The 16,055-nt window shown below is 39.4% G+C and overlaps 2 protein-coding genes and 1 long non-coding RNA gene across 6 annotated transcripts in view; 1 reads left to right on the forward strand and 2 right to left on the reverse strand.

Moving 5' to 3' along the window:
* The window catches only part of LOC109386659 (uncharacterized), a 105,626-nt gene extending 102,583 nt beyond the window's left edge, over positions 1-3,043 (reverse strand). Inside the window, exon 1 of the long non-coding RNA XR_002124825.1 lies at positions 2,829-3,043. This is a non-coding gene — a long non-coding RNA (uncharacterized LOC109386659). The remainder of the gene's footprint in view (positions 1-2,828) is intronic.
* A 7-nt stretch (positions 3,044-3,050) lies between these two features.
* On the reverse strand, positions 3,051-3,440 carry LOC109386079 (homeobox protein engrailed-2; the record flags this gene model as incomplete). Its single annotated transcript, XM_019648960.1, is given in 1 exon segment — positions 3,051-3,440. A coding segment is annotated over 1 exon segment (366 nt), but the record flags the coding sequence as incomplete, so codon positions are not given.
* MED14 (mediator complex subunit 14) overlaps positions 3,313-16,055 on the forward strand; it is a 67,482-nt gene continuing 54,739 nt past the window's right edge. Inside the window, exons 1-3 of one of the 4 annotated variants that reach the window (XM_019650006.1) lie at positions 3,313-3,667; positions 8,094-8,120; positions 10,470-10,575. In XM_019650006.1, the coding sequence (XP_019505551.1) occupies positions 3,453-3,667; positions 8,094-8,120; positions 10,470-10,575 (348 nt within the window). In that variant the 5' untranslated portion in view covers positions 3,313-3,452. The remainder of the gene's footprint in view (positions 3,668-8,093; positions 8,121-10,469; positions 10,576-16,055) is intronic. The other 3 variants (XM_019650012.1, XM_019650019.1, XM_019650000.1) reach the window with 3 other exon arrangements.

Consider the following 16,055-nt stretch of genomic DNA (forward strand, 5'->3'; position numbering starts at 1 on the left):
CCACAACTAGACTGAAGAACAAAAGGACAGCAACTTGTCTGTTCCCCTTCCCCAATTCCCCAATGCTGTTCCCATCCCCCAATTCCCCAATAAAATCTTAAAAAAAAAAAAAAGAGTGCGAGCTCTGAGCAACAGAGTTGCCGGTTCGATTTCCAGGCCTGAGCTGAGCTGCTGCTGAGCCGCCAACAGGTGGCAGGATGGCTCAGCTAAAATAAATAAATAAAAATCAAATCAGATTGACGTCACGAAAGATATAAAGTGTTTAGGTCAATTTAAGAGCTGAGGAAATACCATGCTGCTTGTTCTGAAACTATCCAACGTGTGATAGTCTGGTGTTGATTAAATAGAGGAACAATTGAAAAAATGTGAATACAAGAATTACATACATATACTACAGTGCCAAACACTGTACCGTAGGCTTTAAAATTATAAATTATATTATTTCCAATAGTAGCTTGATGGGAGTCATTCCTTTAGCAACTCAGCCAAACATGCCATTTTCTCTCTTTTCCCAATCATTTTTTTCTATTAACACTTCCTATATTTGCCTAGTGGCTATGTGAGGTACGATAATTAAGTTTGCAAACTTGTTGCAATGATGTTGCTAACCTTTTTTTGATATCAGAGGGATTACTCATTATGAATTTGTACCAACTGGACAAACAATTAACCAAGTTTACTATTTGGAAGTGCTGAAAAGGCTGTGTGAAAAAGTTAGACAATCTGAACTTTTCGCCAACAATTCATGGCTCTTGCATCATGACAGTGCACCAGCTCACACGGCAGTGTCTGGGAGGGAGTTTTTAGCCAGTAAACAACTGTATTGAAACACCCTCCCTACTCACCTTATCTGGCCCCCAGTGACTTCTTTCTTTACTGAAGAGAAAGGAAATATTGAAAGGAAGACATTTTGATGACATTCAGGACATCAAGGGTAATGTGACGACAGCTCTGATGGCCATTCCAGAAAGTTCCAAAATTGCTTTGAAGGGTGGACTAGGTGCTGGCATTGGTGCATAGCTTCCCAAGGGGAGTACTTCAAAGGTGACCATAGTGATATCCAGCAATGAGGTATGTAGCACTTTTTCTAGGATGAGTTTGCGAACTTAATTGTCTGACCTCGTATTATCTATCAGGTTGGAAGGAGGGCTATCATCTCTGTCAGGAGATTTCATTTACATTACCTGCCTGATTTCCAATAATTCAAGCACATCAAGTCTCACAGTCCTATTCCTGTATTTTCATACTATTTTCTTTTAGAATAGACTTTTTAATAACTAGTTTTCAATTTTTAAAGATATCTATTCAGATTCACAGAAATTTCAATAAAATCTAATCTGATGGATGTGGGTGACACGTTCTCTTTTCTAAAACAACCCCCATCCACCCATTATTTTTTGTCTTTTATTTGCAATTGGTTGTACCCTATTTAGGTGAAACTTTATTGCCAAATAGAGTGAATACCAAAAGGCGTGGAGTCTGTGTTTAATATATGCAATAAGGCAGAGTTAAAATCCTGTCAACATCACACAAAATCAGAATCTGAGTGTTATAAAAGACTTTAAGGACCATGTTGTACAAACACCATCTATCCTTTGTGTGTATGTGACCACCAGGTTTTTTTTTTTAAACCGAAGCTAATAGTCTTCAAGAGAGAAAAACGCTTCAATAAAACAAATCAAAACAACTGCAAAAGAAATGGTAATTCTAGCTACTTTGTAAAAAAATGTTTGTTCTTGGCTGTTCCCTTCCCTTAATTCCCCAATAAAATCTTTAAAAAATAAAAAAAAATTTAAAAACATAAAAAAATGTGTTTGTTCCTTGAGGTAGCTTGCGTAGGGATGAATGATAGTCGGCCCTCCAGCAACTGCACCTGTAGGGGATTTAAGTAATCCGAATGCCTTTCGGTAAGTACCACGGTGACATTCTGTAAATATACTTTGGGACCACAAAGGAGGAAGCAAGCGATTTCACTCCAAAGGTTACACCTTCAGAAGACAGGTAGAATGGCCTTCAAGAATGACCAAGAATTACACAAGTGGACAAAAATGAAAGTATTTTAACTTTCGGGAAAAGCAAGAGTGTCTCTGACACCTAAGAGTTACAGATAAGAATCTGCAGGAAGATGTTTAAAAGGGTCGCAGCAATGGACGCTTTTAAACAGTGGATTTCTGCCTTAGCTGCATATAAGAATCACCTATGAAGCTTTTTAAAACTCCCGAAAACCAGACCTCACATCAGACAATTTAAGTCAAAGCTGTGGGGCTGGCACAGTATTTTTTTAAAGTTCCTCCCCCCGCGATTCCAAAGTGCAGGTGAGGTTGAGATCACCGTTTTGAAGTAGGAACCAAATATTAAACGTGGATTTTCGGGGGGAAAGTGGTGGTAGGACAGAGAAGATGAACTGAAAGCCCTGGTAGAGCAGGGCGGCTACAGCAAGAGCAGGAACAAGGACCGAGTGAGAGCCAGCAGGAGAGGGTATAAAGGCTGTTTCTGTGGTAGAAGTGCCGGAATTTGGGGGTCACTAATGAGATCAGTATCCATCCAACTCCATTAAAGTGAAGTTATTCTGCCAGCAGCCCTGCTCCTACCTCCAATCATATTTTCTCGCATCTTTTCCCACAGTTAAAAAAAAAAAAACAATGACGGAAACGTTTTCTATCCCACGAAAGGCGCATGAGCAAACTGGGGGCGGTGCAAAGACCTGAGAAGTCACCAGTGCGCAGCTGCTACAATTTCTTGGCAATTCCATAACCACAACTCACGAACATCTACGCGGGAGCCGCCCCGGCCGCGAAGGCGCCACCCTAGAGAGCGTGGATAATTACCTCAGGGCAAATTGGAGCCTTTTAAACCCTGAGAGCGGTGAAGGCAAGGGCGGGGCAAATACGTTCGCGGTGACGACTCCGGCTCCTCCCACACACCCGCTTCCGGTGGCGCACGGTCCCCGCTTCCGCTTTTCCAGTCCGCGCGCCGGCCCCGCCCTACTCCCACGCGCCCCCCGAAAGTCCCGGCCCCCCGACAGCCGGGAGAAAAAGCACAGGTTGGTGTCGGGAGTCCCCCTGCAGGTTCCCCTTCCGTTCTGCCTAGCGACTTCCGCTTTGGGCCGTCAACATGGACGCTGCAGCTACCTGGCGAAGCGGCCTCTGATCAGTGGCAGAGGCGCAGCTTCCCTGCAGCTGCAGCCCCGCTTCCCCGCCCTCTCCCCCGCCCTCTCCCCCGCCCTCTCCCCCGCCCTCTCCCCCGCCCCTCGCGCCCGTCCCTGGGGCTGGCGGGCTCATCGCTACATGGGGGCGGGCCTCCGCGCCCGGCGCACGGCTTCCTGTTCAGAGGCGGTCTGGCTGTAGGCGGCGGCGACTCTGCCCGCGCCCATTTCGGCGCGGTGACCGAGCGCCCGGGAGGCTCGAGCGCCGCATCTTGTGCCGCTGCGCCAAGCCCAGCCCTGAGCCGCCATGGCCCCAGTGCAGCTGGAGAACCACCAGCTGGTCCCGCCCGGAGGCGGTGGCGGAGGCAGCGGCGGCCCCGCGTCAGCCCCGGCTCCTGCTCCTCCTGGAGCCGCCGTGGCGGCAGCCGCTGCCGCCGCGGCCAGCCCTGGCTACCGGCTGAGCACCCTCATCGAATTTCTGCTGCACCGGGCCTACACGGAGCTCATGGTGTTGACGGACCTGTAAGTGCCGCGAAACCCATGCCTGCACCCCAGCCCCCCCTTCCCGCCCAACTGGCTAAGAGGTTTGCACCTCTCTCTCCCCTAGAGGCTGCTGTTTTCTCCTCTCTGCGGGGCTGCTTAGTCTAGAATTTCAGAACTCCTGGGACTCAGCGGAGGTGGAGGAGAAGCTTGGCATTTGGGGGTCTTTCTGGAGAAGCAACCGAGACTTGTTAATTATGCATGTTGTTAGGCTTGCTCTGAAAACACCGTCTTTGAGGTTTTTGCTCAAGTTGCTAACCGAACCCTATTGATTTTCTAGGCTGGAAGCTTTTTAGCTCAAAGCCCAAAATTAAGGTTTAGGAATACATAATATTCGAGCTTTAAGAAAATCCCAAAGTCGGGAAATCTGTTTTACAGCCTCTTGACGGCACATTTTAAATGTGGATTGTAACTGCTTTTGACTAAGTTTAAACTCAGGAGATGTGTATAGAAGAATCCTTTGGATTCCAAGTGTTTTTTTCCCCTGAAACGTTTGAGAGTGTTTGAAATCTTAACGCAATTAGTGTAAGTAAAAGATTTTTTGTAACTGGCCTGCTGTTGTTATTTCTTCAAGTGCGAAAGGAATTTATAAATCACTAAGTTAGCTATGAAATGTCTTGGGACATGATCAGGGTGTCAATCCCCTTCAGAGTTGGGTCAGAATATACTAATGATTTTCAGCGTGTGAAGAAAAGGCACTGTAAAATTTGGGGGCATATATACTTTAATTACTGTTTTATGTGTTTTGCTCCAGGTTCAGAAAAAGGTAAGAATTATTAGTTTTTATCCAGATTAGTTTGTATGTTTTATCTGTTGCTAGACTCCAGGATCAGTGTTTTCAATTGAAATAATTAGTATATGGATATTAGACTAGAGTGTCAGTAATTTGTTGCTAGAGTTAAAATATTTGTTTGCAGATAGCTAAAAGAATTAGAAAAAGTTCCACTTCTTCTTGTAAACCATTATTCTCACTCAATTTTGATATATTGTGCTTAATTGAATGGGACAGAAAGAAGTCTACCCTTGTCTAAGGAGAAACTTAAATAGGTGACATGATTGGAGATTATTGTAGTAATATACTACTCTGCATCGTTTATTGTTGGATTTCATAGAAATCCAAAAAAAAAAGTCCAAGAGTAGCCATGCGAAAATTTCATGTACGTAAAGGTCACCTGTTCTGTGTCTAGCCACGGAAAAGTGTTGAAAACTGCTTCTGTCAGTGGTTGTGTAGTTCGTTTTTCCGTAGGGGATTTGTAGTAATTATTTGAATTACATTGTAGTGTTCTTACTATTTTAGGACTTAGTTATGAAGAGAGAAACCTCTATTTTATCACTGTAGAATACGTATATAGTTTTAATCCCATGCATGCCCTTTGAAAAATAATGGTTCCCATAACTTACATCTCCAGCATAGACCTCTCCACTGAACTCTGGACTCTATATCTAGATGCCTACATTTAAATACCTAACAGGCATTTCAGTGTTCCAAGTCCAGAACCCCACTCCTACTTCAACGTGATCCCCCCAAACCTTTCCTATCTCACCAAAGTAGTAGCTCCATTTTTCCTATTGTTGCTGAGGCTAAAAATATTGGAATAATTCCTATCTCCTCTTTTTTCTAGTCCCACACCCAATACATCAGCAAGTCTTTTCATCTCTGACTTCAGAATCTGACCACTTTTCAATATTTCTATCAAGTGTTATTCCTTCACCCGTGTTACTTGAGTAGTTTGCTAACTGGGTTTTCCTCCATAAAACAGGCAGGATGATTCTTTTAAAACTTTTCTGCTTACAACCCTCCGGTGGTCCCCCATCTCACTTAGAGTAAACGTTTTTACAGTCAGCTGTTTATAAGGTGACCATAAAATTCATGGTCTAAATCAGAACACTTGAGCGTGAAAGGTGGTGCTGTTAGTAATAATGTTAATCTCAGTTTATGTCTGTTGCTCTATCTTGGGCAAACCAGAACATGTGGTCACCTTACCTTTAAGGCCCTACATGATCTGTGCCTTCTCTCCCTTCCCTCTTTAATTTCACTTCCTAATACTCTCCTCCTTGCTTATTCTGTTTCAGCCACTCTACCCTCTTGATGTTTCTTGAAAGTGGCAGGCACACTCCCCCCTTTGCACTTCCCCAGAAATCTGTATGGTTTGCTTTCTCATTTCTTTTAGGTCTTTGTTCAGATATAACTTACCAGAAAGACTTTCTCTGACTATCCATGAAAAGCCTTGTGCCTCTTCACTCTATCCTTTACTCACTGCTCTGTTTCTCTGTACAGCACTTACTGCCACTGGGCATTATTTATTGTCTGTCTCCTCCCCACTGGAAGCTCAGAAGCTCAGTGAGGACAGGGATTTTTATTTGTTTTGCTACTTTCGCCAGGACCTAAAACAATACCTGGCACCTAGTCAGGGTTTAACTAAGTAGTTATTGATTTAATACATCAACGAATGAATTTTTATAATTGTCATTGTAGACCATTGATAATTTTATGGGAAAATTCACTGTTGCTCTTGATACACACACACAATATAAAATATCTTTTCCCTATTTTGATTGGTGGTAACCAAAATTAGTTTAGGAAGTTCCTAAATCATCTTTTTTTTCCTTGTCCAAGTAGAAACTGTCAGGATTAATGCATTAATAATGTAAAACCAGTGTTCTAGATAACACTTTATAAGAGTCTTATTTCTGCCACATTTGATGCTTGTCTGTGAGCTAGCGAAAGTAAAAAGGACAGCCTTGGTTGGCATTTTAGACGGTTTGTTTTTGGCTCCAGATTTCTAGTTTTTTTCCTTCTCCTTCTGACCCCCACAATCGCCCAATATACATACTCTGCCTTGACTTTGTAGGGACTTCTACTCCTTTTTAAAAACCCCTTAATTAAAATCAGAAAATGCCAGAACCTTATCACACTTCAAGTTTCTGTGACTCACCACTTCCCAAAATTTGCATTTTAAGGCATTTGCCCCAAATGGTATATTTGTTATCCATAAATGAATTTTAAATAATAGATTAGGAGGAATTGGGGGGAAAGGGATGCAGACAGCAGAGCCTATCTTTTGTCCCTGAAATGACACCACCTCTGACATGAGATGATCCCTGGGGCAGGTGTGAAGAGCTGGAACAATGATTCCTGTTCTCTCTACCTCAAGTCTCTACTCTTCTCTCTCCCCCTCCCCCCCTCTCCCCCTTTTCCCCTCTTTCCCTCTTTCCTTCTTTCCTTCTCGCCTTCTTGCCCTCTCTCCCATAAACCCCTGGTTCTTATTTATTCTCCCCTTCCTTGATGATGGGAATTGTGGCTTCTCTAGGAGTGTTCTCAGGGACTTTTCACATGTAGAGGGACTTGCCAGTAGCTGGTTTTATTTGCAGCCTTACACTAAAACCTTAATTTCTGCTTCATCATCTGATCTGTTGGTCTTTCCAGCCCCCACCTCATTGTCTTTATTAGTCAGGTTATATCTTCAGCTTCCATCCCACTATCTGTCCTAAGAATTGTAGGTAACTACAAGCCAGCACTGATTTTGATAGTTTTCCCTCCTTGTACTTTGAATCTCTGGAGGTGGTTTTAGTTTTTCTGCATCCATGGAATGTGGGTGGGTGAAGAGGATCTAAGGGTCTTGGTGTGTATTCTTCAAGAACTGATTAAATGTAGGGGAGGCTTTAGAGTTGTTCAGGCCATTGAATCCTGGACCATGGGAATGGAGGTTTACAGAAGATGGCAATTCAGGAGGCAAATCAGGACCTTTCATTTCTAGAAGCATCAGTGGATGTGAGAGTGTTAAATGGTATAATTTGTCAGGGAAAATGGTGACATTGGTTGCTGGCTATCAGTACTGGAGAACTAGCAGAAAAAGAAATCAAAACCTCACTGGAGCTGTTTAAAAGTAATGTAAATCATTTACGTCTAACCACATGCAACATCATAATTACTGTAAAAACTTTGGCTGACACTGGCCCTTTTGTGTGCTCAGCTTCCAGTTTTGCCCACGTAACAAAACAGAGGGATTACTGCTTGGAAGCAAGGTTCCACTGGGACAGGGAGGCCGGCAACTGAGTAGTAGTCTGCATCGGTGACCATTTTGGACTTCAAAGAATATTTTCTCTGACTTTCTCTGACATAGTGTGCTAATGTAAGACAGGCTTATTAAATGTTTGAGGTTCGTGCAATACCTTCTGAAGCATTTTGAAAGGAGAGAAATGTTCCTTTGTTGATTTTTCCCTTATAGCCATATTACTGGAAACTCATAAAAGTAAAAAAGTGTAGGTAGCCACACAAGCCTGTAGTGGCTGTTTATCCAGTTTTTCGAAAACACTGAGGTATTTAATAGAGTCAAAATAAAGGCCATTATCATATTTTGATGAAGGTATGCATATATTTAGTCACTTCCTCTTTTTTTCTTTTTAGACTGCCAAGGAAATCTGATGTGGAAAGGTGAGTATGAAAAAAACCTTAAATCTATGTCTGTGTTGATATATCTATGAATGTGTATGTAAGTACAGGTATGAGAGAGTGGGTGTGGGTGGTAGGGCTGTGGATCGGAAACCTAAGCCCAGAGAACCTAGGGTGATTTTTTTTTTTTTACACCATTTGTTTAGGGAGCCCTGGGAAATGTCATTTCCTCATCCTTGATAATTCTTGGTGTGAGACCAGCTCTGGACCTTATGTACTAGAAACCCATATTGAGCCACTGACCAGGTCAAGTGCCTGAGGGGGATAAGAAGATATAGAAGATATAGAACTTAATGGAAGAAGCTGAGGAATAGACTGACTTTAGAAAGTTGGCTGCTAATTTACCATTTGCTACAATGATGCCGTTAGATATCTTTAGAGAATTGACATTTACTTGCTGCTTTTGCTGTTTTATAGTTGGAAGAAGTTCGATTCAGTTGGAGTTTGGGGCTTAAGATATAACTAAACATTAGTATGTTTCCATAGGCCATAGGAGCAAGATACATTAAGGTTTCAGAGAAATCATGTGGTGGAGATTTAAATTGTGGCTACAGCATAGGTTACTTGATTATATCTTTGGCACTACTTATTCTCCTTGGTTGATTTTTTTTTTTTAATACCAAGTTACTGGGGAGAGTTTTAGCATCTATTAGTGACTACATTCCATTCCTACCCCCAGCTGCCCTTTCTGATAGAATTAGACATAGATGGAAAAGATAGGGGTGGAAGAGACGATTGAAGCATGCCTGTGTTACGGTTTGGCTGATCAGTTTTAAAGGAAGGAAATGAAAATGAAAGTCAGGATTTGTTCTGTCCACTCTCGGGTAGGAAGGGAAACTGGGCCCTAGAAAACTGACTCATGCTGCCTATCACTTGAGACAGTGTGGTGTCAGGAAAAACCATGTTACTGAAGTAGTTTGCAAAGGGAGGGATGTCTTTTCCAGTAGGGAAGTTCATTTGGGAACTAATAGCATACAAATACGTTTGCTCTGGGAGAGGAGCAGATGCCCTGTGTCCTCTGTAATCCATTGAAATGACAATACTGAGGCTCTTAGCACTGGGGTAGCTGCCAGATCTTAATGTACATTTAACATTTCTGCTGTGTCCCACTCTTGCCTGTGAGGCTCTGCTTGTTTTATCACTTAGGATCCTTCAGAAACACTGGTAAAGTCATAACTGTATCAGTGTCCATAATTCTTCTCTTTATACTACCAATAATCACATTGCTGGCTGATCCTTAAGGAGCCTATCAGGTTGTGGGCTACGTATGCTCTCAATAGGAGCTAGACTCTGTGGTCTTCAGTTAGGATTATACTTAAGCAAAAATTTTATATTGGTGCATTGCATCATGGTGTTACTATTGGCGAGATGCAGAGATGTGGATTGGATCTGTAGCTCACTGAACAGCTGTACTAAGATTAATAGGTCAGAGTCTACTTAGAGGGAGGTTGATGTCCTGATTGGGTCCTGTCATCAGTCCTGGCCTGTTGAATATTTTTTTCAGTGTCTTAAGGTAAACCATGAAAGGTATGACTATCAGTTTTGTAGCTGAGGTGAAGTTGAGAGGCCTAGTTAACACATTGATTGACAACATAAAGCTTTCAGTAAAGCTTTGAAGGCTCTATGAGGAGATGATAAAAATACTGATGAGTATTGGGAGAAAAAGCATTGTAGTGGGTATAGCATAAAAATAGATATGGACAGACCTTCAAGCTTGTATTTTTAGTACTCACCTTTCTTAGCTTTGCTTGGCTAGTTTACTAAGTTTGTCATTGACATTAGTTTGATAAAGAGTTGCATAGTTAAGTTCTTTGATTATTCAGTTTTAAAAAATCATGTTCTTGCAAAATGGGAATTGGGCCCTTGATTTTGTAGAAATAATAGTTTCAAGCTTTGGTAAAGATCTATTTCACTTCCTTTAGCTTACCAAAAAGGTCACTAATTCATAACTTGTAATTTTAATTATGAAATTTATTAACTCCTAATTTGGTCTCCTATGTGACCCAGTTAACTTTTATATAGTAATTTTATATCTGTGTATTTAGTATATTTTAGTAAACAACTTTTATTGCAGTATAAAATTGATTTTTAAAAAATGTGATTTATTGCTAAAACATTCTTTTGGGTTTATTACTCTGAGGTGAAAAAGAAGCATATGCAGGTGGTGTACAAAATGTGACAATAATTCATATGTATTTAGATGAATATTTTAGGTGGTTCATTTTGTTGTGGTTGTAAACAAAGATTGAGTCATACTTCAGTTCAAATGAAATAAATTGTGAAATACTCTTTCAAATATGTTGGTTCATTCAGAATTGTTTTATTTTATAGGAAAATAGAAATAGTGCAATTTGCTAGCCGGACACGCCAACTCTTTGTTCGATTACTAGCTTTAGTAAAATGGGCTAATAATGCTGGCAAAGTGGAAAAATGTGCGGTGAGTTAAACTTTTAATTTTATTTTATCTAAAATAACTTTTTAGAATGTTAACTCTCAATAGACATAGTTTCTCATTTTAGCTTTAACTTGTATCTGCTGATTTGTTTTGACATTACTTACTTGAGTAATCATATTTCTGTATGATAATGTATAATATATTTCTGTAGAAACTTACTTGTTTATGGACACCTAATCAGAAAGAACAGTATGTGATATCTGGAGACATTATTATGTTAGAAGACATTAAATAGGAGACTTGAACTAAGGGAGGAAATGGTTAGCTTAATGTTTGTACAGTTCCTTAGTGTTTGCAAAGTACTGCCTTAAATTTTGCCTGTTAATTCTCTTCAACCCTGTAAAATGGCAGTCCGGTATTTTACAGACAAGGAAACAGTAAGGTTCCCAGAAGTTAAATGGCTTCTTTAAGGTCACAGAGCTGATAACAATATCTGTTCATTTGTGTATCATCTACTCATTCTCCAAACCTCTTTTGAGCATAGGATTTAGGGTATGGGTATGGTGGATGGAGACTTTTGACCTTTTGACTGTTGAATCACTCTTCTGAATTCAAAGGAGTGAGACATGTAGTGAAACATACCCAAGATGCTAAAATCTGCCAAAAAGCGTTTTAAGCTATTTTTAAGAAGTGTTGAGGAAAAACATCAGTAGGGATCTTGTGTTAGCCTATTGAGTTCATCATTTAGGGGAGGATGGTGTGGTATTAACACATGAGACACACAATTACTCCCTCCTGTTTTACTTCAGTCACTTGTAATGAGGGGAATGGAATTCATATTGAAAAGGGTAGAGTAATTGTCATAAAATGAATAAAGTCCTAAAATAATGAGAGCATTTACCTGCTTTAATTGTGATCTGCCCTCCAGGCCTAGCTTTACAAGGCCAACTAGCCTACTAGCCACTGTCAATTGTATTTGGAAAGTTGGGGAAAGTGGGTAGATTGAGTAAGCTTGACATTGATGCTTAAATTCTTTTTTTTTGGTCGTTCAATTATGTCATGACATTTAAAATTTTTACTAGTTTTTATAGGTGAAAGCAGAAAAACGACTTTATACTGGTTAAATTATAGTCAAGTCATTTTTAAATTATCTGAAGTTTATTAGGCTTCCTAGATAAATTAAAATTAGCAGCTACTCAGTATAGAGGTACGCAGTAAATTTATTTTTAGCACCCTGACAAGCTAAATTGAAAATAATTTTTATAATAATTTTATATTTGCAGATCTATTGGGGTTTGCACAGTCCATAAAATTACACTTCAGAAAAATCTGCAACACAGTTGTGTTTCTGCACATAATTTCCTGACATCGCACTGCAGTTTTAGCCCGTTGCGTTTTCTGTCCTCAGTTTTACTAGGTTCCATTATCATTAGACGTAAAGCTGATGTGAAAATTGCTAAAGTAAAAGGAAAAAAGAGGTTATGAAGAAGTTGAGAATTTAAAATTCTAGAATAATACTCTTTTTTAAAGTTAAAAATAAAACCTGAGTTTCACTGAAGTTAATGCTCAATTCCAGCTCTGTCAGCTAAGACTGGAAGAATTCTATAAGATAAGATGCATTGTAGCCACAAATCTTTTGTCTCTAGGAATAAGCTTTTATCATCCTCATATATAACATTGTTCAAAGGTTTGTTTAAGAGGGATAAGATTTTGTACTATAGATTACGTTTTCCTCATGGGGGGAAAAGTCCTTTTATTCGTCTGTTGTCTGTTGATATGATTAGGAAATAGAAGTCTGTAGACAGAAAAAGTCTTTTGTATACTGTAAAGCATCATTCAAAGAATAGTTTTTGTTATAAATATTAATAAACAGGCTTATTCCAAGCTTATTTATCAGAAAGTTTACAATTCATTTCGTTGTATTGGAAATTTGAGCACTGAGTCTAAATCTATTTTGGCTTAAATGAAGAAGTGCGGTATAGTATTTCTGAAAAGCCTAAGGTTTCTTTTCAGTAATTTGTTAATTTGGGGTAATTTCTTAAAAATGTTCAAGCTTTCAGTGAAAAGTTAGGTATTACTGAAGTATACCAAATCCAACTGTTCAATTTTTCAAATCTGGTGTTAAAGCCGAAATTATACCATGGGTATTTACATTACCTGTTTGATACTACTGAGTTGTGCTTCAATAACATCAAACAAAATCCAGAACTCTTGGTTTTGATATTGAGCCATATTGCATTCGTCTTTAATTAATTCATAGTTATAGTATTCCATTAGTTTTTTTGAATTGGCTGTTCAAATAAGTCACATTCTGAATAAACTCATGTTTAATTTGTATGTTTTGGTGTTTTTGTTTTGTGAATGTAGATATAGATGTGTTTATGTCAAGAATAAAGTCCATCAGCTGGAGAATTAGAGGATTATTCATGTTTTGACACTTCTGTTCTCAACCTAATGATTATTTAACTAGTCTCATTAGAGGTTCGTAATAAATAATGATCATTAGCCATGCCAGACACATTACATGTGTAGCTGAGTGTATAAATATGCAGTTTATAGAACTCTAGTGGTAGAACAGTCAGATAATGTTTTATCTAAGAAAAAGAGAAACTAATCTCTTGTTCCAGAGCTTTTTAAAAAACAGCTTTATTGAGATGTACAATTGTTCATGTACTATACTATCTGCCCATTTAAAGTGTACAGTTCAGTGGATTTTTTTATATATTCACAGATATGTGTAACCATCACAGTCAATTTCAGTACATTTCCATCACCTCAAAAATTAAACCTGTACCCTTTAGCTGTCAGCCCAAGTACCGTCCCCTAGCCCTAAGCAACCAGTAATCTGCTGTCTGTAGATTTGCCTATTCTGAACATTTCATATAATATGGGGTCTTTTGTGACTGGCTTCTTTAACTTAGCATAATGTTTTCAAGGTTCATGTTGTAGCATGTTTCAGTACTTTGTTTTTATAACTGAATTGCCTGGATCTACTACATTTTGTTTATCCATTCATCTGTTAATAGACATTTAGGTTATTTCCGGTTTGGGGCTATTTTATGGTTAATGTTGCTATAAACATTCATGTACAAGTTTCTGTGTAGACATATGTTTTCATTTCTTTTAGGTATATACCTAGGATTGGAATAACTAGGTCACATAGTAACTCTGTTTATCATTTGAGGATCTGCCAGACTGTATTCAAAAATGACTGTACCATTTTACATTCCCACCAGCAGTGTATGAGGTTTCCAATTTCTCCATGTCAACATTTGTTGTTATTGTCTGATTTTGATTTTAGCTGTCCTAGCAGTGGCATCTCATTGTGGTTTTTGCTTGTATTTCTCTGATAACAAATGACATTGAACATCTTATCGTATGCTTTTGGCCATTTTGTATATTTTCCTTAGAGAAATATTTATTTGATGCTCAGTTAAATTTTAAAAGAGATTATTATTAACCATATTAACATGTGAATACTTTAAAAAAATGATCATCATTAGGGACTTACGTGGGTTCACGAATAAGTTACTCAAAACTAAAGTTTTAATCTTTATTTATTTGATTTCTAAGTCAAAAGACTGTAGCTGAAGCTAGTACATTTTGAATGGAGCAAGGTGGTTTACGAGTGTTTCATTAATTACCCACGTTTAAGGTGACTTGGGCTGGATAAACTGTGGCACCCCACTAGGGTTGATGCATGTCTTCCTGGAAGGAGGTCTTTGGTATTCTTTGGCCTTGGCTTTGCTCTGATAAGCATTTTACCAAGCCCTGAGCAAAGGTAGATTTGGGATGACCTAAATCAGTAAAAACCAGTTCAGAAGATGAGAGAAGCAGGATTCAAAATGGTTTTAAATATGTTAAAATCAGACAGACCTTGCTTGTTAGAATCATGTATAAAAAGATCAAGGCCTTTTAGTTGACTCCAAGCATGCTGTGTGATAGCCTTGTTGTGGATGCTAATAAGCTAGTGTTGGTGGCATTGACAGAAATCCATTTTACTAGTGTTTGGGTGCAAAAAATAAATTTTCTCCAGTCTTTCTAAGTTCTTCTGCCTGGGCCAATAACCAGATTAACAGGACAAAATGTCCAAATTTATTATATATGTACATATGGAGGTTCCATAAGAATATGGACAGAGACCTGAGGACACATTGGGCAGTTGAGGCTTATATGCCATTCTGGACTAAGGCGAAGGGGAGCAGGCGCCTGGGACTTCAAAGGGAACTACGGTAGGCAATTCACAGGTAGAGAGGAAGGAACTAACATGCGGTAAACAAATTCTTGTTGGCCACCCAGAAACAATGCGACACAGAGGGGAGTCCAACAAAGCAGCTTTGCTAGATTCCTCCCTGTCTGCCACATTTAGTTTATATTCTGATGCTAAAGTGATGCTGCCTTTAAGCCTGTTTTTCTACCTGAATTCATTTAAGCAGGTAAGGAGAAGGGTCAAGGGTCTGAGTCTTTTGTTTCTTAAAAATCACCAGCTTAAAATCAATCAGTATTCCATCCCTTATTTTGAGGTGCCAAAACTTTGGTCGTCACTAGGCATAGAATGTAGTAGCACTTGTACTGGGTTTTTCTGGTCTAACTTAGAGTTAGAAGAAACATTTTTTTGGTTCCAGGTTCTCTGATTATTGACTGCCTTTCTTTGAGCCAGTGTCTTAACCTAAGCCTCAATTTTCTTATCTCTAAGGTGATAGTAATTATCTGGTTTTGTCTGTTTTGACTTGTGAAGATCAGGTAATGAGTGTGGAAAGACTGAGAAAGTGTAGGGCATTGTGTGTGCTTGGTGTGGTATTAATTATGGATACCATATTTTAAGTCGGCCACTGATAAACTGGAGCATTTCCAGGCAGTGGGACAAGGATGGTGAGTCCTGCAATGGGAGATGTGAAGACTAATTGAAGTGACTTGGAATGTTTAGCTTGAAGATAGGTTGGGCTTCTCCTGTTTGAAAGACATGAGAAACTAAGTTTTGTTCCAGAATAGAAGTGGCAGATAAAAGTTTCAAGGAAATAGATTTTAGCTTCATGATGAGAGCTCTATTGGTTCACGCACCCTTGTGGAATATACTGAGTAGAGCGCTGATGGGAAGGATTTCTGTACTGGGCATGAAGTTGGCCTAGATCTCATAATGGGCAATGTTTATTGAATTTTTTGTATGTTCTAGGCACTGTTCTAAAGGTTTCATGTGCATTAACTATTAATCCTCAGAACAACCCTATGAGGTTGGAAATCTCCATTTTACAGTTGGAAAAACAAGCGCAGGGGGATTAAGTAACTTGTCCAAGGTTATAGGACTAGTAAGTTGCACAGTTAAAATTGAGACCAAGGCAGTCTGGGTCCTAGAGTCCATGCTTCATTACCAACTGTTAAACAAAAATTTTAACTTCCACAGCTGAAGTCTTTTTTTTTTTTTGTCCCCAAAGATTTTATTGGGGAATTGGGGGAGGGGAACAGACAAGTTGCTGTCCTTTTGTTCTTCAGTCTAGTTATGGAGGACGTCGCTTCACTGGCCC

This window comes from Hipposideros armiger, unplaced genomic scaffold (genome assembly GCF_001890085.2).
Source record: "Hipposideros armiger isolate ML-2016 unplaced genomic scaffold, ASM189008v1 scaffold_7, whole genome shotgun sequence".
NCBI lineage: Eukaryota > Metazoa > Chordata > Mammalia > Chiroptera > Hipposideridae > Hipposideros > Hipposideros armiger.